Source organism: Dendrobates tinctorius, unplaced genomic scaffold, assembly GCF_039654945.1.
Source record: "Dendrobates tinctorius isolate UK_male_01 unplaced genomic scaffold, ASM3965494v1 ptg000230l, whole genome shotgun sequence".
Classification (NCBI taxonomy): domain Eukaryota; kingdom Metazoa; phylum Chordata; class Amphibia; order Anura; family Dendrobatidae; genus Dendrobates; species Dendrobates tinctorius.
Window position 1 is genome coordinate 6265189 of NW_027361897.1, and position 25169 is coordinate 6290357.

Below are 25169 nucleotides of genomic sequence, written 5' to 3' on the forward strand. Positions count from 1 at the left end.
TTGTCCAGGAGAGTCCCAGAAAACTTGTGAAATCTCCAATGAGATGCAAAAGCCTCCGGAAAGAAAAGCTCCCAGGAGGTTTCCTGTTTATAATGCAGGCATGCCAGGTCACCAAACAGACTTCATGTTCAGATGTACATTCAGGGCGAGTGAATAGGGCAATAGCCTGTTTACCCATCCCACTAAGCTATTACAAAAAGTTTCCAAGTATGGAGTAAGTGCAAAGCATGTGAAGGCGCAGAATGCACAATCTCTCACGTACACTAACTTTGATCAAATAAATTATGTTGCCTTTAAGCACCACAACACCAATATTTTTATTACACCATCTTAGTGGTTTCACTAATTCATGTCCCTGCCCCTAGTAAAATACTTACTAGCCGCAGTCTTTTATCTGTTATCGGTCGGTCTTCTGCTGGTTGCTCCTGTGTTTGCTGGGCGAGCCAGAAGTCATTATTCAATGTAAGTCTATGAGAGCCAGAATGAAGGTCTCATAGTGTTGGAATATGTTTGGTGCAACAACTCCATTCCTGTCTATGAGTGTTTAGTTGCTAGATTCATATGCTGTTCATAAAGTTAGAACAAAAAAACTCCCAGAGGTTCACATAGGGAGAGAGCATGTGACTGTTTTTCCTGTGTCTGTGTATGACAGAAGCAGTCTGCTGTAGATGCTGCACAGATACACACAAATGATTTATTCCTGATCTATTAAGCTTATCATATATTGCTCCTAATTGTTCCTGAATAAAGAAGCTCTGTTGTCACACGCTTGGAGAGTATCATGAGTAATCCGCTGCCAACAGGTTATGGGCCAAGAGTGACACAGAACCCCAGAGTAACACAGCAACAGAAGCCCAAAGCAAAAGCAGCACAGAGCAACAGAGATGATGTCCACTAACAGCAATCCTGTCAAGTTCTCAGTGCCAAGCCTCACTAACCAGAACTACCAGTCCTGGAATTTCAAGGTGAAGATGCTGCTCATATGAGATGGTATGTGGAAATATACTCAAGAACAAATGCCTCATCCATTACCAGATGATTGGCTAGAGAAGGATCAGAAAGCATAAAGCACGATCTCCCATAGTGTAGATAATAATCAGATTGTGCATATATGTAAGTGTGCAACTGCAAAGGAGATGTGGGATGAGTTACAGAAAGTGCATGAAAGATCAAATCTCAGCAATAAGCTTTATCTCATGAGAAAGCTGTATCAGTCTAAGCTTAGTGATGGACCGAACATGCAGGACTATATAATAAACACCCTAGATATTGTGGAGCGTCTCAGGGGTATTGGAGAAGAAGTTAAAGATTTTCATGTTGCTGCACTTCTATTAAGTGGTCTTCCAGAGAGTTATGACACACTCATGACTGCACTAGATGCATGGCCAGATGACGACTGACACTAGAGTATGTTTAAGGCAAACTTGTGGATGAATCCAAGAGAAAAATGCAGCATGCAATCAGTAGTAATGAATCCAGAGCAGAAACCGCATTTAAGACACAGGATTTCCCTAAATATATGAGCAATCTAAGATAAACTGATGAATATTTTGTCTTTAAAAAACCCAGTCACCTTAAAGCACACTGCAAAATTTGGAAAGCAAGAATGAGTCAGCGTAAAAAGCAGAACAGTCATCAAAGGGTTAAAACAGCTGTAAAGGAAGATTCTGCATGTGTTCAAACTGCATTTAAATACCAGTACAGGCCAATCTGCAAAGCAGATATGGTGTATAGATTCTGGTGCAAGCAGTCATATGACAAATAACAAGGATTTCTTAACTGACCTTAATGAAAGCAAGTCAGAAAAGGTCATCTTAGCTAATGGTCACTATATTACTTCAGAAGGAGTAGGAGACTTCTACCTACACTGTCCAGTTTCCTCAGCACAAAGCAGAAAGATCCCAATAAAGTATGTTCTCCATGTTCCCAGCCTTGAATGCAAATTTCTGTCAGTAAAGAAGCTCACACAAAAGGGTACTGTAGTTACTTTTAAAAATAACAGCTGCATTATCTTAAAGAAGGCTCACACTCTTACAGATGGAAAAATCCACAATGAACTTTATCAGATAAAATGCAAAGAAAGAGTGTACAGTGCTAGACAAAATCTACATAAGAACTGTATACATGTATGGCACAGACGTCTTGGGCACAGAGACCCAGAAGCAGTAAGGAAGCTAGCTCAACTTAGAATGGGAATTGAAATCAACCAGTGTAGTCAAATGATGAAGTGCACTAGCTGTCTTAATCTGAAAATGTCCAGAAAATCCTTTCCTAAAATAAGCACTACTAGGTCTGCACAGCCACTGAATCTGATACATGTATGTGGTTCAAAGAGTGTATGTGGTTCAGAGATGTATGTGGTTCAAAGAGTGTTCAAACTCCTAGCAAGAAGAGATATTTTCTCACATTTATTGATGGCTACTCCAGATATACAGACACCCACCTGCTTCACAGTAAGGATGAAGTTCCACAGATACTTGAAGAATATCTTGCTGTAGTGTTTAACAAATTTGGAAGAATACCAAAAGCCCTGCGTGCAGATAATGGAACCGAATATACAAGTGGTAAGGTGGAAACCATTTGGAAAAAGGATGGAATCGTGTTCCAGGCTACCATTCCATACAACCCAAAACAAAATGGCATTGCAGAGAGAAATAACCATACTCTCTGTGAAAGTGGAAGTAGTATGTTGTTTGATGCTAATCTACTTACAACGTATTGAGGAGAAGCCATCATGACAGCTTGCTATCTTCAAAACAGAGTGCCAGGTAAAGCCACAAATAAAACTCCATATGAGCTATGGAACTGCGAGACGCCTAACCTGAAGCACCTCAGGATATTTGGAAGCAAAACGTTTGTGTATGTTCCCAAAGAAAAACGTTCCAAATGGGAATCACACGCAAAGCAAGGAGTCCTGGTGGGCTATAGTGTAACTCAAAATCCTGCACCCAGAGACCAACACAGTAACAATCAGTAGAGATGTAGTGATTGATGGAAACTCTGTATCGCTCAAATTCCATGACGTTACATCAGTTATTCAACTTAAGAAGCAAGAACAAGAATCTCAATCACCAAACCCAGACACCGAAAAGGAAAACACTGACATGTGGATAAGCTCTAAAGCCACCAAGGAAGACACAGAAGAACCAAGTCAACCTCCAGTCAGGAGATCAGAAAGGCCAAACAAAGGTATCCCAGTTAGATGTCTTTCTTAGGCTGTGTGCACACACGCTGCGGATTCATCCGCGCGGATTTTGCAAAATCCGCAGATAAATCCGCAGGTCAAAAGACCTGCGGTTTATCTGGGGATTGGCCTGCGGTTTTGCCCTGTGGCTTATCATCTCCACAATGGAGGAGATGGTAAACCGCTGCGGAATCCGCTGAAAGAATTGACATGCAATTCTTTCTGCGGATTTGAAACCGCAGCAAAATCCGCGTGGAAAGTTCCGCAGCATCTGCACAGCGGTTTTTAATTCCCATAGGGAATAATGGTACTGTACACCACAGCAGAATCTGCAGCGTGCACACACAGCCTTATATGGTCAGAACACTTCCTGAACCAGAGCCACAGTCATGGCAAGAGATGCAAAAACTGCCTGTCCACGAGAAACAGGAGCTGATAAATGCTGCTATTGAAGAGATGGAGTCCCTTCACCAACTCCAGAAAAGGGAGCTTACTGAGCTACCACAATGAAAGAGAAATTGCAAAGCTAGGTGAAATTCTCAACCAGCACTTTTATACTAAGGACCTTGGAAATGTGACATATTATTTGGGAATCTAAATCCAAAGAGACGAAGATGGAAGATTTTTCTTCTCTACCAAAGTTCTAAAATTTCCACAATACTAAACCAGTTTGGAATGTCAGAAGCCAAAGGTGCGTCAACCAGAATGGATTCGTCCTACTTAAAGTTGGAAGGAGAAGATCTGCTACCCAGCAATGAGAGTTACAGACAAGCAGTGGGGGAGCTTCTGTACATAGTAACGACAACTCGTCCGGATATCACAGCCACAGTAGGAATTCTCTGTCGATGTGTAAGCAAGACATGACAAAGAGACTGGAATACAATTAAGAGAATTCTTCAATACCTTAAGGAAACTCAAAGGCTAAATCTTAAGATATCTGCATCAGGAGATCTCACTCTCAGAGGTTATGTGGATGCAGATTGGGCTTGAGATTCAAGTGATTGGAAATCAACAAGTGGTTACTTGTTCAAGTTAGGAGAAAATTCAATTTCTTGGTCCAGCAGAAAACAAGTGTCAGTCGCATTATTTTGTACAGAAGCAGAATATATGCTTCTTATGCAAGTCAAGAAGTAATTTGGTTGAAACAACTTTTGGAAGATTTCGGCAAGCCATTAGCTCAACCAACTTTTATCTATGAGGACAACTAAGGATGCATTAAACTTGCCAGCAGTGAGAAGATTAGTGCAAGGACTAGGCAGCACATTGATGTAAAACATCACCATTTACGTGACTTAGTGGAACGTGGTGTACTCGAGTTTGTTTATTGCAAGTCTGACAAGAAAATAGCTGATGGTATGACAAAGCCATTATCAAGAGCCAAGTTTGTGGACTTCAGAACCGCAATGGGACTAACAGGATAAGTAGTTGTTGAGTGGGGGTGTTGGAATATGTTTGGTGCAACAACTCCATTCCTGTCTATAAGTGTTTATATGCTAGATTTGTATGCTGATCATAAAGTCAGAGCAAAAAAAACCTCCCAGAGGCTCACAGAGGGAGAGCATGTGACTGTATTTCCTGTTTTTCCTGTGTCTGTGTGTGAGAGAAGCATCCTGCTGTAGATGCTGCACAGATAGAGACACACAAATGATTTATTCCTGATCTATTAAGCATATTGTTCCTGAATAAAGAAGCTCTGTTGTCACATGCTTGGAGAGTATCCTGAATAATCTGCTGCCAACACATAGACTGACACTGAGAACTTGTGACCATTACTTCTGACTTCTGGTAATTTTGGAGATGGCGGAGCCAGACAGGAGCAGCCCCAGGAAGAGCTGAAAACGCTAACTAGTAAATATTTTACTAAGGGCAGGGAACAGACGTTAGTACCATTCCAGAGGAAAATTTAAATAAATGTTGGAGTGGTGCTTTAAGTCAATATGGAGCAACTTATACATTCTGTACTGCTCACTACCTTCAGGAGTTGTTAAAGGGAATTTGTCACCAGGTTTTGTTACCACATCTCAAAGCAGCAATTAAGGTGGTGGAAAACTAAGGAGGGAAGAAATGTCATGAACTGACTTGTTACACCGGTGACTTATTATAGCACCACGCTGGTATTAATGAGCTCTTTAGAATGACCCAATCTTTCACAAATTTTAGTAAAAACAGATGGCCCGGCGAGAGACTGGAATATGTACACCTGTGACAATGGGAAGGAATAAGAATCCTGAATTCAATGATTAAGTGGTGTATCTGAATAATTTTGCCCATGTAGTGTATATGTATATATATATATATATATATATATATATATATATATATATATATATATATATATATATATATATATGAGGTATAATAATATACTGTACTGGAAGTTTTCTGAACCCCTTTGCAGCAGTGACATATATACATACAGCTCATGTCACAAAGGACTTAACGTGAACCTGTCAGCAGGATTGGGCACAGTAACCTACACACAGTGTCAGGTCGGCACAGTTATACTGATTACAATGATACCTTGGTTGATGACATCTGTCTCGTATTATTGTTTAATCTTTATTTTCAGTTATGAGTTAATGATATGCTTGTGCTCTGGGGCAGCCTGTAGGGGTCTTCATGTGGTGCTCTGATTAGGTATTAATCTGTATGGCTTCTTACAGTTCACTGATCCCTCACTGACCTGCCCCCTATTTTACATACTGCATAGAATTATGGTTTGAAAAAAAAAAAATTCACATTCATCAGACAGGCGCCTGCGCTGTAGTAGGATAAGGTGCCTCTTTTCATTTTAGTTAGACATATAGTTTTGTTATAAAAAATATATATATTTTAATCAGAATGGCACCGGCGGATGCACCTGCACAGTAGCATCAATCACGTTCCGATAGATGCTACTGTGCAGGTGCCGCCACCAGCGCCATTTTGGTCGAAAAAAAAAAAGCTCCATCAAGATGGCGCCGGTGGCGCCTGCACAGTAGCATCTACTGAAACATGTTAGCTGCTACTGCGCAGGCGTGGCCGCCGGCTCCATTTTGATCAAGATATTTTTTTTTTTTTTTTTACAACAAAACTTTGTCTAAATAAAATGAAGTTTACTGAGCAAAAGTCTGCGGACAGGTTCACTTTAATGGTTTATAAAAATGTCTCCATGTTCCAGGAGGTATTTTACAGCTATTTGTCATACTCAGCGCTTGCAGAGCTCGGCACTTGCTGGCATTGTTCCATGATGTGTTACGCACCACTCTGCACGGCAGATAACAGGTAAAGGTGGTGTTCTTTTTCCAGAAAGTGAGGTCTTATCTCACTTTGATCACCTCTGCACCAAAAACTAAACTATCGCTGCAACCACTTTACAGATTTTCACTGAACAATGTGCAGGGAAGTGCAGCACAGCTCAATATAACTATGCAGATGTATTTCTACGCTGTTAAGGCGCGTGACTGGTAAAGAACCTTTTCTTAAGAAAAAGGGGGAGTGCTAGCACTGCAAAAAACTAAAGAAAAAGGGTTTGTATGTTCTCCCCATGTTCGCATGGGTTTCTTCTGGGTTCTCTGATTTCCTCCCACATTCCAAAGACATACTGATAGGGAATATAGATTGCAAGCCCCAATGGGGACAGTGTACAAATAATATATGTAAAGCACTGTGGAATTAATGGCGCTGCATAAGCGAGTAAAATAATTAAAAAAAAAATACTAGCACTCATTCTAAAATTTAAAAAAACATATCAATTTCCTTTACACTTCACAAATACTTGCTACTTTGTGTCGGTATATCACATAAAATCCCAATAAAATACATTTAAGCTTGTGGATGTAATGTGAAAAAATATGGAAAAGTTCACAAATTATAAATACTTTTCACTAATCTGTGTTCACCTTCCCACATCTACAGTGGGGAAAAATAAGTATTTGATACACTTCCGATTTTGCAAGTTTTCCCACCTACAAAGAAAGGAGAGGTCTGTAATTTTTATCATAGGTACACTTCAACTGTGAGAGACAGAATCGTAAAATAAAAACCAGAATATCACATTGTAAGATTTTCAAATAATTAAATTGCATTTTATTGCATGAAATAAGTATTTGATCACCTACCAGCCAGCAAGAATTCTGTATCTCACAGACCAGTTAGTTTTTCTTTAAGAAGACCTCCCACTCTGCACTCATTACCTGTATTAATTGCACTTGTTTGAAATTGTTACCTGTATAAAGACACTTGTCCATACACTCAATCAATTACACTCTAACCTCCACCATGGCCAAGACCAAAGAGCTGTCTATGGACACTAGGGACAAAATTGTAAACCTGCACAAGGCTGGGATGGGCTACAGTACAATATGCAAGCTGCTTGGTGAAAAAGCAACAACTGTTGACACCATTATTAGAAAATGGAAGAAACACAAGAAGACTGTCAAAATTCATCGGTCTAGGGCTCTATTAAAAATCTTGCCTCATGGGGTAAGGATGATTCTAAGAATGAGCAGGAATCAGGCCAGAACTACACGGGAGGACCTGGTCAATGACCTAAAGACAACTGGGACTACAGTCTCAAACATTACCGTTAGTAGCACACTACGCTGTCATGTATGAAAATCCTGCAGGATGTGCAAGGTTCCCTTGCTCATTGCCAGCAAATGTCTAGGCCCATTTGAAGTTCGCCAATGACCATATGGATGACCTAGAGGAGGCATGGGAGAAGGTCATGTGGTCGCACGAGACCAAAATAGTATCAACTCCACTCGCCGTGTTTGGAGGAAGAAGAAGGATGAGTAGAACCTCATTAACACCGTCCCAACCGTGAAGCATGGTGGGGGAAACATCATACTTTGGGAGTGCTTTTCTGAAAAGGGGACAGTGTCATATTGAAGATGGATGGCATCATGCATCGGGAGATTTTGGCCAACAACCTCCCTCCCTCAGTAAGAGTATTGAAGATGGGTGGTGGCTGGGTCTTCCAGCATGACAATGACCTGAAACACACAGGCAGGGCAACTAAAGAATGGCTCCGTATGAAGCATTTCAAGTTCCTGGAGAAACCTAGCCAGTCCCCACACCTGAACACAATAGAAAATCTTTGGAGGGAGTAGTTGCCCTGTGACAGCCCCAATGCCTGAAGGATCTGGAGAAGATCTGTACGGAGGAGGGGGCCAAAATCCCTGCTGCAGAGTGTGCAAACTATGTCAAGAACTACAGGAAACATCTGACCTCTGTAATTGCAAACAAAGGTTTCTGCACCAAATATTAAGTTCTGCTTTTCTACTCTATTAAATGCTTATTTTGTGCAATAAGATTCAAATTCATTATGTAAAAATCCTACAATGTGATTTTCTAGGTTTTTTTTTTTTTAAGATTCTGTCTCTCACCGTTGAAGTGTTTCTACGATAAAAGTTATAGACCTCTCTATTCTTTGTAGGTGGGAAAACTTGCAAAATCAGCAGTGTATCAATGCCCAGATAATCAGCTTGTTACAATGATAAATCAATCAAGCATATCCATAACCCTGCACAGAGCTGTCATAGTGAGACGCAGGCATACAATAGCATACCTTCACTAGTAAAAAGCTCCATGTCCGGCTCAAGCGAGAGGTCGGCTTCAAAGTCCATGCCAGAAGGCAGCTCAAGGGTTCAAACTATTTCCAAAGTAGTTTAAAAAGTTTTCCATTATTTCTTGACTCGCCCAAAATGTTGATAACTGGAGTTAAAAACAAATAGAGTTTTCTGATCGACGACTAAACTTGACGGGCTGCCACTTTACATGTAACATTCAAATAGAAAGTGAAAGTGTGAGACTGAGCATGTGCAGAAGAGCACTATGGTGAAATATGGGAGAACTCATCGGTAACCTCAATGTATTCTCTGGAACCTAAACAAAACTTGCTAATCTGCATAACTGACATTTTTGTCCAACCACAAACCAAAGAAAATCTCAAAACCATGAATTATATTAGAACACAAAAGGATAAAAAATATTTTAAATACGTTACTACTTATCAGACTTATGACAAGATATCCTAACTAAGAATGTATGACTATGACCATATATCATCATAAAACTTAATATACTTTATTGGTACATGGTAAGAAAACATATAGAAAAAAATAAAATAAAAACATTACATATAATCCACACAATGTGAAGAAAGGCTGAGGTGGCAGAGCAAACCGAGAACACCCCCCCCCGCCAAAGTATAACTTATATTAACCCCTTCCCGACATGCACTATATGTGTACGGCGCATGTCGGGTCTCCCCCTTTGATGTGAGCTCCGGCGCTGAGCCCACATCTTTTCTGGCACATTTCAGCTGATTTCAACAGCTGACATGTGCCCCTAACAGCCGCAGCTGGAATCGCAATCCACCCGTTGCCATTAACCTGTTAAATGCCACTGCCAATCTGACAGCGGCATTTAACACAACCGCACCGGAAGCACGTCACTAATATGGGGTGGTTTCACAGCCAAATGTGTTGGATACTTGACCAGGATCGATGGTGGTCTTAATGCTGAGCTATATGTCTGTATCCAACAAGACAAACTTTGTACATTCGAGTACTATGGGTAGGAAATGGACGACATAGTGTTCCAGCAGGACAATGACCAGAAGCATACTTTGAGACTGGCGAATAAATGGTGCAATGACAATGAAGCAGAGGTGCTGGATTTGGACCTCAGCCCAATCAAACTCTTGTGGGTAGAGTTGATGAAAAAACTGTATACATACCCAAGCAAGTCGATCAGTGTGCAGCAACTTTGGAAACATGTAGAGGAGACCTGGAGATCAGATTTCTTTCAAGACATGCCTGAACCTGATCAAGAGCACGAGATTCAGGCAATATTGAACGCCAAAGGTGCATTTACAAAATACTAACAATAAAAATAAAAATTTAGATTTTTAAAAGCAAAACAGTAACAATGCAGTGACATGATAAGAATCTGCATGACTAATCATAAGCGAAATAGTCTCAAGTTTGAGGCAATAGTGGCTGGTGATAAACGGAGGCTGAAAGTCAGAAGTTCAAAACATTGTTAACCTTTTGCTTGTCGCTGTAAATCTCCTTTTGATAATTCGGATCACACACTAATCTCATTAATCAAAACTGTCTAAAAGAAAACCTGTCTTTATTACTTACAGCGACCAATCAGGGCTCAGCTTTGATTTATGATAAAATAAAAGGTGCACTGTGGATGGTTGATGTGGGCAACAAAGACCCTTTTTCTGGTAGACAATTCTGATAAAACTGCACCAGAGTCGACAAGAAGTACATTTTATTTAAAGGGGTATTCCAATATCCAAGATCTTCTCCTATTATATGGCAGTTGTAATGTTAATAATACTAGCAAATACTTCCAATGATAAATGTAGTATAGTTCTTCTGATTCACTACATCGCTTACTCCATGTGCAGGGTACTGCAGTCGCTAAGTTATCCTTGGTTACAACCACTCATATAGTGACAGTTAGTTGTTAGTGGTCGTATCCATGGATAGCTAAGCGACTGCAATGCCCTGCACAGGAAGTGATATAGTGAATCAGAAGAACTATACTACATTTCTAATTGGAGGAATTTGCTGATAATAATATTACACCTACTACATGTTGGGATAGGATCTTGGAGATGGGAATACCTATTTAAGCCTAGGAGACTCATAATAAGGTTTGAATAAAGAAAAGGACTTATGGTCACATGTGATAGACAAGAGACTGAGGAATGTAAAACGACTACAATACAAATAGAGGAATAAAAAAAATCACATTTGATCATCTATCTGTAGGGTAGGCCACCAATGTGTTCTCTCATAAAACGTTTTCGGCTTTTCTCATCTTTGGAGCTGTAAAGGAAACAACATCATTAAAGTATTCTTCTGTGTAGTAAACTCATGGCAGCTGATTCCATCCATCAAACAGATAAATAGGGTATAAATAATCAATAAAGAAAGAGCAAACCGTTCTCTTTTCTACAATCTCCATTTATTGGTGTGAAAGTATTATTTGTCAGCTTGATTGTCGGAGCTTTCAAGAGATCACAGAAAATGCCTGACAGAGCATTATATCTGACAGCATGAAGGAGACGGGAGAAGCCATCAATAGAAAACATTGTTAGACTATTAAAAAGTACAGCAGCCCTGGACAGAACAAGTGACACATAGTTTGATTAGTTGGTCATCAACAACAGTAACTTGCCCGAAGTTGGTAAGCGTTCTCTTGATCAAAATTTAGGTCAAAAAGTAGGATCGGAGAAGCACAGATCGCAAACAACTAAAAAAAAAAGTAAGCATCAAACGAGAATTAACTTTTTGGAACAGGAGATTTTGCGACGCATAAGGAGATAGATAGAGCAGTGTAGGCTATGTTCACACGTTGCGTTTTTGCCTAGTTTTTTGGGGCAAATTTTAAGCTCCGTTTTACAGTACCAGCAAAAGCTATGAGATTTAAGGAATCTCATGAACACACTTTTTTTCTGACTGAATTGGAAAACTGCTACATTTTTTAAAACTGCAGGGTGTCACTTTCAGCATTTTAGCAGCATTTTTTCAAGTGAAAAAACCAGCAAAAAAATGTAGGTATAAGGTTGTGCTGCGCTAATAGTGAAAAAAAAAAGCAGGTACAGCAGGATGAGAAACCCATTTATTTTTGTGATTTTCCCAAGTTTAAACCATAATGTCTTGGTCTCCTTCCCTGAGAAAGGCAATTGGGATTAGTACAGTTTAATCAAATTAGTGATGCGTGTAAAGTAAACATCGGCCGACCATGGTGGGAAATTGAATAATGTTTGACCAACTCACGGGCAGACCAAAGTGTAAAAGTAAACAGTGTCCTACAAAATCAATGTTCTGCCCATGTCTTAGGTCAACTATTCCTGACCAATCCACCTCCAACACTGATTTTACCTTTATAATTGTTTATTTTTCATGAACTTTTTTTTTCAGAATAGTCACTATTTTTTCAGACAATCTCTTTTTCCACTAAATAACTTGACCAAATTGCCCTTTTTTCCAAAATGGTTTTGAGGTTTCACATATGTCTTATTTTGGTGACCTAACACCTTGTATTGTTAATGCTTCTGTGAACGAAGCAAAGCTGAACTTTGGGATTCTGAAAAATGCAGCAAAACCTACTTTTTTATAAGTAGCCTTTTTACTGCCAAGAGAACAGGTTTTGACTGCATAAAAAAACGCAGGAAAACCACAGCGTGTGAACATAGCCTAACACTCTCGCTAGTTTCACCTCATTTTTTTTCATACATTCAGCAAATAATCAATAGCACCAAAGTACAAGAAAACTGAAAGTATATAGAGTTAAGTCAGCTCTGTGGCAACTTTATTCGCAGGACCGGTCAGGGTCAAAGCGGTAAGCCCCTCACAATCACAATGGGGAGACAATATCAAGACAATTTGGCTGCCCCCGATTGGTATAGGATAAGCATTGGCAGGAATTTTAAAGGGTAAAATTGCTAGGTTCCTATAAAACAAGACATTTGCAATTTACTTTTTATTAATAATGTCCTCTGTTCTCAAGAATGGAGTGCTTTTTTTATTTTGCATACTGCTCATTGCCTAGGTTACCGGCCACCACTTTGCTTTCCACTGCACTGCTCTGTAGATTGCTGAATTGTTGGTGCACACGGCTTCGCTGCTGCAGAGGCAAACTTGCCTTTGCTTGCAGTTTTGGAGAGTGTATAGTTTGGGCCAACGGCGCAACTGCTACTAGCCCAAACTGTCAGTCAAGCAGTATCGCAAGTGCCCCCCTCGCAAGCAGGAGATCTGAGGATTCACGCAACCTCTTTGTGCCCCCAAAACAGTTTGAACCCATTGAGAAAAGGACCTCCGATGGTGTCCTATGGTATCTGGAAGTTCCAGATCCTTTTAGGGGAACCTGTCACCTTTGAATAAAGTATTTACCTGCAGATATAGTGTTAATCCGCAGGTAAAGAGCGTTGCAATGCTGCTCGGCAAACTTAGTGAAGATGTGACTACCAAGAAAAAAAAATAAGTTATTTCCTCAAAGGAGCGGTCGGTTTACAGTCATAGCGGTGTGCACAAAGCTGCTACAGTCACCACTCCGTATACAGTGAGCAGCGGATGTAAGCGCGCCCTGGAAACTTTGAGTGACAGCTCTCTCTGCAGTGCATCGGGGCAAAGCAACCTGTCAATCGAAGTGCTGGCGCGCTTATAGTATTGTGAGCAGTGACTGCAGTGGCTCCACACACGTCACCATAACTGAAAGCCCCATGGGTGGAAAGAAGTTCATTTTCTTCCTTTAGCCGCACTTTCAGTTAGCCACTCTGTTCCGGCAGGTTAAGCCTAATAGCATTTTCCGACATGACAGGTTCCCTTTAACTCTTTTACTGCCAAGGATTTTTTTGACATTTTGCACCTGTAAAATGCGACAGTATAGTCCACACCCTTTCAGAACAATATACACGATGCATTGTCAAAATATCAGTTGTGCTCTAGAACATCCTTAACTTTTCATGACTTGGAGCTACCATATTTGTTTCTAGTAGAAAGTGAGAGGTAAATTAGTGGCTGCTCTTATCAACCTATTGCTGCGAGTCTCCTACCCATGGTGCAGGAGGGAGAATATATCAGGGCTCTTCTGCACTATGGTCAATAATTTGGGGAAACTGCTCTGCTGGGGCTCGGTATGTAAACTTCTACAGGAGGGCCGTCACTTGTGCAACACTACTTTGGTATAGGGACTTTGCTTCCCCTTGAAAGTCTCTGAGTGGAAGGATTTTAGCAGGAGGATGATTAGTTTGCACGCTCCATCACTCCGAGAAGAAACAGTCTCACTCAGCTTATACACAGATCAGCGACTGCCAAGCCAGGAAGTCAGTGTTCTTCGCTCAATCAATATTTCATCAGCAAAGCATTAATCACTGTTATCCTTTTACTAGATAAGAGTCTTTCATTTAATTCTAATTTTACTTATACATGTGAAAATTAATGGACAGCAAAAAAAGACCCTAATGTATCCAGACTGCAGGATTACAAGGATAAAGGGGTTTGATGCTCTTTAGTGTTCAGCAAACGTGTTGGGATAAGGGGTTAGCTGAGCACGTGTAACAAGGTTGCACGGGGTGGTAGTCCTAGCCAAGTCACTTAAAGCTACAGTCCACCAACAGAGTCCACCGAGCAGACAGAAATGGAGCACCACGGCCCCTTGCACATGAAATGGACAGGACAGATATAACCCAGACGAATTACCTCTTCTCTGCAGTCGCTGCAGCACAGGCAAACAGAATCCAGGGACTTAGTTAAAATCCAACAGAGATAAATTTTTATTGAATGCGTAGAGGAGGTAGTAATAAGTAGAAGGAAGAAAAATGTAATTGTAGCAAATCAATCAACCTTCCTGCTCTTTCCTTAAGTTCTGCTGCTGAATCAGCGACAGCAGCAATGGCTGTAGCAATGGCAGCCGTGGCGACAGTCACAGTCCTTTAGCCGATTCCTGGATGCTTATAGTCCTCGGCGGGGCACTATTCAGTCCCGATGCCCGTTTCTCTGCCCATGGGTCCAGGGCAGCAGTCCCTCCTGGGGTTTGTAAGAACAAAACCGTTGGCACAACCCTGAGAATTGTAGGTGGTGCCCAAGTAGGATCCCAATCCGTGAACTAAATATATATAAACTTGGCACACACCAAAGGTTTCTGATGCAGAAAGGTGATTTTTAATTATACAACAGTACATACATACACAGACGTTTCGGTCTAGGACCTTCATCAATGTACGATATATTGTACTGTGAGATTCTTAGTGACTGGGCTTTGTGAGATAGACCAATCCTGTGAGGAGGCACATGAAGCCGTCCCACTGCGTGGTGGTTTGTGGAGTGTGGACGCAGTATCCGCCGCGAATCCCTCCTGGGGTTTGGTCAGCTCCCCCACGAGGGAGCACAGCCTGCCGTAGGCAAGCCTGGTTCCAACTGAGGAGCAGGAACTTCCTGCTCCTTTTTGGGGCTGTTAACCCAACCCCCGGGGTTAACCCCTTCTGTCCCTGTCTCTAACATACAGGCAAATATCATAGTGAGTATTATCAAGCATTACTAACACAGCAATACATTACAAGTTAACACAAGTCATAACATAGGGCAACACATTAATACACAAGGCATAAGTAATATATTACTAAACTGGAGACCTACTGGAGTCAGGCTACAAACGGATGAAGGCGGCAGGGGACTTACATTTAACCCCTTTCTGACATCTGACGTACTATCCCGTCCATGGGACCCGGGCCCCTATGCCCATGGACGGGATAGTACGTCATAGCGATCAGCGGCGCTCACGATCGCAGTGTACCGGGGGTTTAGGGAAGCATCGGCAGGGAGGGGGCTCCCTCCGTGCTTCCCTGAGACACCCACAGCAGCGCAATGTGCAGCGCTGCTGCGGGGGCCTCCTTCTCTGCAGGTCCCCGGATCCAAAATGGCGGCGGGGACCTTCAGGGGCCTGCAGGAAGCCTCCAGCACTGCCTGTGACAGATCGCTCATCTGTCACAGCGATCTGTGATGTGACAGATCAGCGATCTGTCACATAACACTTATGTCCCCCCTGGGACATTGTAATAAAGTTAAAAAAAAAGTGTAAAAATAATTTATAAAAAAAAAAAAAAAAAAAATCGCTAAATAAATTTAAAAAAAAAATTAAAAAAAATATTCCCTAATAAATTCATTTTTTGGAAATAAAAAAACCCCCAAAACAATAAAAGTACACATATTTGGTATCGCCGCATCTGTAACTACCGCCCTATAACACTGTCCCATTAGTTAACCCCTTTAACGAACCCCATAAAAAATAAAAATAAAAAACAAAGCAAAAAATAATGCTTTATTATCATACCGCAGAACAAAAAGTGCAATAACGCGCGATCAAAAAGACGGATATAAATATCCATGGTACCGCTGAAAACGTCATCTTATCCCGCAAAAAACGAGCCACCATACAGCATCATCAGCAAAAAAATAAAAAAAGTTATAGCTCGCAGAATAAAGCGATGCAAAAATAATTATTTTTTATATAAAATTGTCTTTATTGCATGAAAACACCAAAACATAAAAAAGATATAAATGAGGTATCGCTGTAACTGTACTGACCCGAAGAATAAAACTGTTTTATCAATTTTATCACACGTGGAACGGTGTAAACGCACCCCCCCAAAAGAAATTCAAGAAACGCTGTTTTTTGTTCATTCTGCGTCCCAAAAATTGGAATAAAAAGCGATCAAAAGATGTCACGTGCCCGAAAATGATACCAATAAAAACGTCAACTCGTCCAACAAAAAATAAGACCTCACATGACTCAGTGGGTCAAAATATGGAAAAATTATAGCTCTCAATATGTGGTGATGCAAAAACTATTTTTACAATAAAAAGCGTCTTTTAGCATGTGACAGCCGCCAAACATAAAAACCACCATAAATAGTAAATCAAACCCCCCGTTATCACCCCCTTAGTTAGGGAAAAATAATAAAATTAAAAAAATGTTTTTATTTCCATTTTCCCATTAGGGCTAGGGTTAGGGTTAGGGCTAGGGTTAGGGGTGTGTTGGGGTTAGGGTTGGAGCTAGAATTAGGGGGATTCCACTGTTTGGGCACATCAGGGGCTCTCCAAATGCATCATGGCGTCTGATCTCAATTCCAGCCAATTCTGCGTTGAAAAAGTCCAAGCCCTGCCATGTGCCCATACAGTAGATTTCTCCCACATATGGGGTATCAGCGTACTCAGGACAAATTGCAAAACAACTTTTGGGGTCCAATTTCTCCTGTTACCCTTGAGAAAATAAAAAATTGGAGGCAAAAAAAACATTTTTGTGGAAAAAAAATATGATTTTTTTATTTTCACGCCCAGGCGTTATAAACTTCTATGAAGCCCTTGGGGGTTCAAAGTGCTCACCACACATCTAGATAAGTTCCTTGGGGGGTCTAGTTTCCAAAATGGTGTCATTTGTGGGGGGTTTCCACTGTTTTGGTACATCAGGGGCTTTCCAAACGCGACATGGTGCCCGATCTCAATTCCAGCCAAAAGTCAAATGGCGCTGCTTCCCTTCCGAGTTCTGCCATGCACCCAAATAGTCCTTTACACCCACATGTGGGGTATCAGCATACTCAGGACAAATTGAACAATAACTTTTAGGTCCTGTTACCCTTGGAAAAATAAGAATTGGAGGTGAAAAGATCATTTTTGTGGAAAAAATATGATTTTTTAATTGTACCGCTGTACCTTATAAACTTCTATGAAGCCCTTGTGGGTTCAAAATTCTCACCACATATCTAGATAAGTTCCTTGGGGGGTCTAGTTTCCAAAATGGGGTCACTTGTGGGGGGTTTCCACTGTTTAGGTACATCAGGGGCTTTCCAAACGAGACATGGCGTCCGATCTGAATTCTAGCCAATTTTGCATTGAAAAAGTCAAACGGCGCTCCTTCCCTTCTGAGCTCTGCCATGCGCCGAAACAGTGGTCCCCCCCCCACATATCAGGTATCAGCGTACTCAGGACAAATTGCACAATAACTTTTGCAGTCCAATTTCTCCTGTTACCCTTGGTAAAATAAAAAAAATTGGTCATGAACTAATTTTTTTGTGAAAAAAAGTTAAATGGTCATTTTTTTTTTTAAACATTCAAAAAATTCCTGTGAAGCACCTGAAGGGTTAATAATCTTCTTGAATGTGGTTTTGAGCACCTTGAGGGGTGCAGTTTTTAGAATGGTGTCACTTTTGGGTATTTTCTATCACATAGACCCCTCAAAGTGACTTCAAATGTGATGTGGTCCGTAAAAATAAAATGGTGTTGCAAAAATGAGAAATCGCTGGTCAACTTTTAACCCTTATAACTTCCTAACAAAAAAAAATTTTGGTTCCAAAATTGTGCTGATGTAAACATGTGGGAAATGTTACTTATCAAGTTTTTTGTGTGCCGTATCTCTGTGATTTAAGGGCATAAAAATTCAAATTTGGAATATTGCGAAATTTTAAAAATTTTCGCCACATTTCCGTTTTTTTCACAAATGAACGCAAGTTATATGAATGATATTTTACCACTAGCATGAAGTACAATATGTCACGAGAAAACATTGTCAGAATCACCGGGATCCATGGAAGCGTTTCAGAGTTATTACCTCATAAAGGGACAGTGGTCAGAATTGTAAAAATTGGCCCGGTCATGAACGTGCAAACCACCCTTGGGGGTAAACCTCCACTCCAGCGGTGCAATCTAAAAAAAATGCTGGTGTGGTGCTTTTAAAAAAAACAACAAACCTGCAAGAGATGAATGAATTGGGGCCAGTCTTCAGTTTTCTCGGTCACATTAGCCTTGTCTGATCACAGTATAGATTCAGTTACTGTTTTTTTTCTGTCCTTGCCCCCAAATCCTTCTGCAGTGCTAATACATAACCATGCTCTGTATCACGGATTTGCCCATAAATATGGAAACTTGGTTAATAACTCTAAACATTTAAGATCTAATTACCCTTTCTACTTTTACAGATTATCTCGTCTTCCCAGAGGGCAGCACAGTGGTGAGCCGCAGAACAAGTCAGTATTTGTGAATCACAGTCATGTAGCACCATCTGCATTTCACGCCTGAAAACTGTGGACTGCTGCCACCTGGTGGTGCGTAAGGGTTTTTGCAGTTTGAAGTTCTTTCCATGCTATCTATCTATGTATGTACCTCATGGAAGCATGAAAACATTTTCTTGGGAAAAACAAAGAGAAAATAGACTACAAATAAAGTCCTGCAAATAATCCCTCACCAACGCTGCTTATTTATTACATACAGATCGTGTCCGATTTTACTCTTCACCACATTTTATTTTTTGCAACCTTCCCATTTAAATATTTCTTATAAATCATCAGTAAATGTACTAAAGGCAATCAGTCACCAGGTTTCTGCTACGTCACCTGAGACAAGCATAATAGAGAAACAGACCCTTATTCCAGCAATGTGTCACTTCATTTACTGGGTGTAGCCTTTGTGATACAATCAGAGTTCCTAGATGTAGCAGAGCTCAGAAAGCTGCCCCTGCTCACACCACAGCTCTGTGTGTAAATTGTCTATAGACAGTGAGCTGCTAATCAGAGGAGGGACGTGGTCGGGCCAGGAGTCACATGAGCTGTATCAACCTAAAACAGTTCCGTGGCCAAACAGACATACCTCTCAGGCTTCAAGCTACAATTCTAAAAAGAATTGGAATATTTGTTATCGATAACCTGATCTCGTGCAGGGTATAGTCCTGAGATGTTTATTCTGTCTGGCATTAGATTTGTCATCTCTTTTATGCCATTTTTTAGTTGCTATATTTCATCTACCTCATCTTCAGCACGCTGTATGTCATTATAATATATGTGCAATAAAATGGACATTATTGTATTAAATCCTCTCTACTATGGTGATTTCTCTCCTATCTATTAATTATTTGACTATTATCTATATTATTTATAGCCTTATTATTTTTTAGGCTTGAAATTGAGATGTTTTTTCGCCATTTTCTCCTTTTCGGCTGTCACATGAGCTGTAGTCTGGACAGCGATAATCTCCTGCTGATAAAACACTTAATGTATGGAAACAATACAGCCCAATAAGTGATCCCTGAAATCAGTCTCAGCCCCTACCTCATCCTCAGATTTCAGAGAAAAAACCTGCTGACAGATTCTCTTAAATCAGATTTGTGATGCGGCTTTTCCTTCCCTTTAGCTATTGTCTCAATCTTCATGCCGCCAAGGCAGCCCAGTTCTAGAATCAAGGAAACAAACTTCCTGAAATAGGACCTGTCACATTCCATAAATACGTCATTCATTTACCTGGAGTGAATGTCGCTATTCTCTTGAATCCTGTCCATTCCTGAGATATGACCCGACCTCCGCTTTCCTTTATGCAAATTGAGTCTTATTAGCCAAGTGGGCGTTGCCCTCAACTGTTCTCTGTACAAATCTTCTTCAGGACCACACGCACTTGGCTAAAATATACACTGCTCAAAAAAATAAAGGGAACACTCAAATAACACATCCTAGATCTGAATGAATGGAATATTCTCATTGAATACTTTATTCTGTACAAAGTTGAATGTGCTGACAACAAAATCATACAAAAATCATCAATGGAAATGAAATTTATTAACCAATGGAGGCCTGGATTTGGAGTCACACACAAAATTAAAGTGGAATGTAATGTCCTTAAAACAAGTCAAACGATGCTCAGTAGTGTGTGTGGCCTCCACGTGCCTGTATGACCTCCCTACAATGCCTGGGCATGCTCCTGAGGGATCTCCTCCCAGACCTGGACTAAAGCATCCGCCAGCTCCTGGACAGTCTGTGGTGCAACGTGACGTTGGTGGATGGAGCGAGACATGCTGTCCCAGATGTGCTCAATCACATTCAGGTCTGGGGAACAGGCGGGCCAGTCCATAGCTTCAATGCCTTCATCTTGCAGGAATTGCTGACACACTCCAGCCACATGAGGTCTGGCATTGTCCTGCATTAGGAGGAACCCAGGGCCAACCGCACCAGCATATGGTCTCACAAGGGGTCTGAGGATCTCATCTCGGTACCTAATGGCAGTCAGGCTACCTCTGGCGGGCATATGGAGGGCTGTGCGGCCCTCCAAAGAAATGCCAACCCACACCTTTACTGACCCAATGCCAAACCGGTCATGCTGAAGGATTTGCAAGCAGCAGATGGCTCTCCATGGCGTCTCCAGACTCTGTCACATCTGCTCAGTGTGAACCTGCTTTCATCTGTGAAGAACACAGGCGCCAGTGGTGAATTTGTCAATCCTGGTGTTCTGTGGCAAATGCCAAGCGTCCTGCATGGTGTTGGGCTGTGAGCACAACCCCCATCTGTGGACGTCAGGCCCTCAGACCATCCTCATGAAGTCAGTTTCTAACCGTTTGTGGCCTGCTGGAGGTCATTTTGCAAGGCTCTGGCAGTGCTCCTCCTGTTCCTCCTTGCACAAAGGCTGAGGGAGCGGTCCTGCTGCTGGGTTGTTGCCTTCCTACGGCCCCTTCCACATCTCCTGGTGTACTGGCCTGCCTCCTGGTAGTGCCTCCAGCCTCTGGACAATATGCTGACAAACACAGCAAACCTTCATGCCACAGCCCGCATTGATGTGCCATCCTGGATGAACTGCACTATCTGAGTCACTTGTGTGGGTTGTAGAGTCTGTCTCATGCTACCACGAGCGTGATAGCACAACCAACATTCAAAAGTGACCAAAACATCAGCCAGAAAGCATTGGTACTGAGATGTGGTCTGTGGTCCCCACCTGCATAACCACTCCTTTATTGAGGGTGCCTTGATAATTGCCAATAATTTCCATTTGCACAACAGCATGTGAAATTGATTGTCAATCAGTGTTGCTTCCTAAGTGGACAGTTTGATTTCACAGAAGTTTGATTTACTTGGAGTTATATTCTGTTGTTTAAGTGTTCCCTTTATTTTTTTGAGCAGTGTACTAGCTTTATATATAGGGAAAAGGGGCCATATCTCAGGAACGGAGAGGAGCAGGAACAAAAGAAAAACAACTCCAGATTCAAGAGAACCAGCAGTATTACACCAGTGAAAAATAATTACATTATTATGGCAAGCGACAGCTCCTCTTTCAGGTGATCATACACATTAGAAGATCATTAGCTGAATCTGACAATTTTGGTAAAGCTAATGTGTATGGCGGTGTCTTAACTCTTCCCTGGTACATGAGAGGAGAAAACAAGGCTTGGGCAAGTAGGATTTCCATACAGCTGAAAGAATTGAAGAGTAACTGTAATTTTCATTTTTATTTTATAAATTAATAGTACACATGAAAATAAGAAACTTTGTAATATATCTTGTGGGAGAAATCTGCTTCTGTCTCCTCCTGGACTGAAATTCCATTCTCAATTCATGGCTAAGCTCGGTCTTTAGTGAATACAGACTAGAGATCAGCGCATTTGTTCGGATTTGGTTCCAAGTACGATCGGAATCAAACATTGTTTTTACAATATTCGTGGAACACAGGCGAACGTCATTAGAGTCAATGGGAGTAGAAATGGCCGAATATGTTTGGAACCGATCATCAAACACACATTCGGCACGAATAGGGTACCAATATGGCACGAATATGGCAAATTCAGATTCGGCGACCGAATCCGAACAAATTTGCTCATTTCACAGACTTTCCAATTACTAAGGTAGGAGATGACAGTTGGTGCTCATAAAGTTCTATGGAGGGAGGAGCTAGAGGCAGACTCACATTTTGCTGCAACGGTTACATTTCTTCATAGAATTTTATGAGTACCTATCGTCATCTCTTATGTCAGTAACGGGAATTTTAGATTTTTTTAATTGACAATTTTGAGAGGTAACGATCAGTTCTGGTGGAGAAAGAAGTGGATCTCTCTGATAAGATACATTACAACGTTTCCTGCTATCACAGGTACTATAAATTTAGGGAAAAAATAATAATAATAATCCACTCTTCATACACTATGGGGATTATTCTTGATGAGGAAGCGTGCTGAAGTGGATGCTCCTGATTCATTAAGAGGCGCCTCTAAGTAAATTTGGGGAGGTGCGTAATGGCGTGCGCCTCGTCCCAAATCTTATTCCAGCCTGAATCTGATGAGCAAAAGTCACCACATCTTGTTATACCCCAGCTTTTATAAAGTGAGAATGGCGTGAAAGTGGCAAAAGTTACATTTTTTTGCACAACTTTGTGTTGCGTAAAAAAATTACAACTTTTCCTATTTTTTTTTTGCGAGAAATCTGTCAAGAAAGCTTTGATAAATCTTTAACAAAAAAAATCAGATTTCCATATATCCGGCCATCTGTATTAATTTATGTGTTTTGTCAAAACGGCAACATTTGTCATTCAGCTTTTTCACCAACTTCTACCGCAAAATGGATGAGCGGGATAAAAGACGACAAAAAGTAACATGTGAACGATGCCGCAAACTATAGGATCTGTCCTCACGTCACTGGGATGGACGGATACGTGGAAAAGATGCCTAAAGGGGACAAGAAAAAACACAGTAGCTTTGTAATTTATCAGGTCAAAATAGAGATAAATAAGACCCTGCACAGAGTGAAGGCCAACAGAGGGCGCTCTATACCCAAAATCTCTTCCCATTAGGAATGGCGGTCGTCGCTGGGATCCAGGAGGCGTCTCAGTTATCCCTTAAAACTTGTCCCTGACAATCTTCCATGGTCCTTAACAACAGAAGCCAACACCACCGTGCCATCATATACTTTAAGAACCTATGTGTAACGCTATGTACAGCTCACTTTTATCCAATTTTCCTTTCTCTTCTGCCTAACTGCTGTCTGTTCGCTCACAAGCGGATGTTGGGTGGGCTACACCTGTATAGGTGGGATTACTATTTGCTTACAGGTACCACGAACCAAATGAACCATTCCTCCTTACATTTCAGGATTAGATGAGGCCAAGACACAAAGTCTTAGAGAATCCACGGATGTCACCAAGAACAACCACAAGAAATTAGGTTTTTCTGCCCCAATGATGTGCCGAGTATGAAGAGGCAATGACAAATCAATATGTAAAAGTCTAACAAGGCCTCTATCAGGCTCCTAGGCGCAGTTTCTAAGATGGTAAAGAGGCATGGGTCAGGGTCGTGGGCAATGGTTCAGAAACAAAGTCACAAGTGGGGGCACAAATAAACTGTAAGGTACCAAAGTGCTGCAATTTGGATAGACCTAAGAGGGATTTCATAAGAAGCCCTATCAGTTTAAGTTTAATTAGCAGGTAGTTCCTCCTGCTGCCACTAGGGGGCACTTGGGTTGTAGTACCATGTGCCAACCACCAGAGGGAGCTCTGATATGTAGTTCCATGTGTCAACCACCAGACGGAGCTCCAAGGCTGGAAACTGCTGAATGATGATGCTGTAGAGAAGAATGTGCCCATGGACTGGATTCAGTAGATACAAGTAGGAGATGGCATCACCCAGGACTCAGTTTACCGGCTTAGCCCTACATCTAAATACATTTGCCATGTTAGATTGCCTTGTTGATGACTCCCTGTAAACAAGCCCCCAATGTCTATGGTCCATTTGGCATATACAGTGCTGATATATGTAGGTTTACCTCCTATTTTGCTTCCTTTCCCCTAAGTAGTCACTACAAAAATGTATATTCAAGGGATGCCCAGCATTAGGAGACAGTTTATTTTACTGAAATGGATATATTAGAGGTTAAAAAATTTTTTTCATTGGATTTCATTAAAAATGTTGCACCGTTTGCGTTCTATAACCTCTATTGCTGACTGCAGAATGAGCTAACTGAGGATCCATTAGCGAGCCCGCTATGATTTCTAATAGCTAGTTTATCACTTTTTTCTTAACTCCTCTTATCTGACTTATGAACACATCAAAGGTTGAATGCGGAGGGAAACAAAAAGCTTCTAAAAGCCAAATGGTGTAAAACTTTTAATAAAACTCAATTGCAAAAATGTTTTTAAGCCCCAAATACATGCAATTAAGGAAGGGATAAAAATGGTCCCAAGAGGTGGACAAACACTTTAGATTCACACACATACAGTTCCCTCTGCTGAGTATTACTTTGGGGTTTTGTTGTGTAGACTGCCTGAAAAAAGACAAATATTGCCGGAGGCCGGACAGTGTCCACAGTGACTCCAGTCAATTGGGGCTCACGTCAGAATCCGGCTTTTCGGAGGTCCTGACATAAGCCCTGACGTCGTACTCCGCAGAGGGCAGCGTATAACTGTGAGCCAGGAATCAGCAGTATATCTCATTTACAATGGCGGACCATGGGCGACATATGCAAACTGTAGGGCAGATGTCAGATGCGTTCGTAGGATGGATATGCCAAACAGATCCCATAAACGCAGTGTGAATGGAGCCTAGGTACTAATGTAAGACACACACTGTATTTAGTATGACCCCTAAAGAGGTTAAAGCACAAAATTACCCTCCTATAAACTCCTGTACTTTACATAAGAAACACTTAAAAGGCACAGCTGACGGGACGCACGGCCCTTCGGAT

At 41.2% G+C, this 25169-nt stretch overlaps 1 protein-coding gene across 1 annotated transcript in view; it reads right to left on the reverse strand.

Moving 5' to 3' along the window:
* The window catches only part of LOC141059694 (uncharacterized), a 57226-nt gene extending 46712 nt beyond the window's left edge, over nt 1-10514 (reverse strand). Inside the window, exons 1-2 of the mRNA XM_073555808.1 lie at nt 9909-10514; nt 8736-8881 (exon numbers count right to left, since the gene is read on the reverse strand). Coding sequence (XP_073411909.1) covers nt 8736-8793 — 58 coding nt within the window. The 5' untranslated portion in view covers nt 8794-8881; nt 9909-10514. The remainder of the gene's footprint in view (nt 1-8735; nt 8882-9908) is intronic.
* Between the last annotated feature and the right edge of the window lie 14655 nt (nt 10515-25169).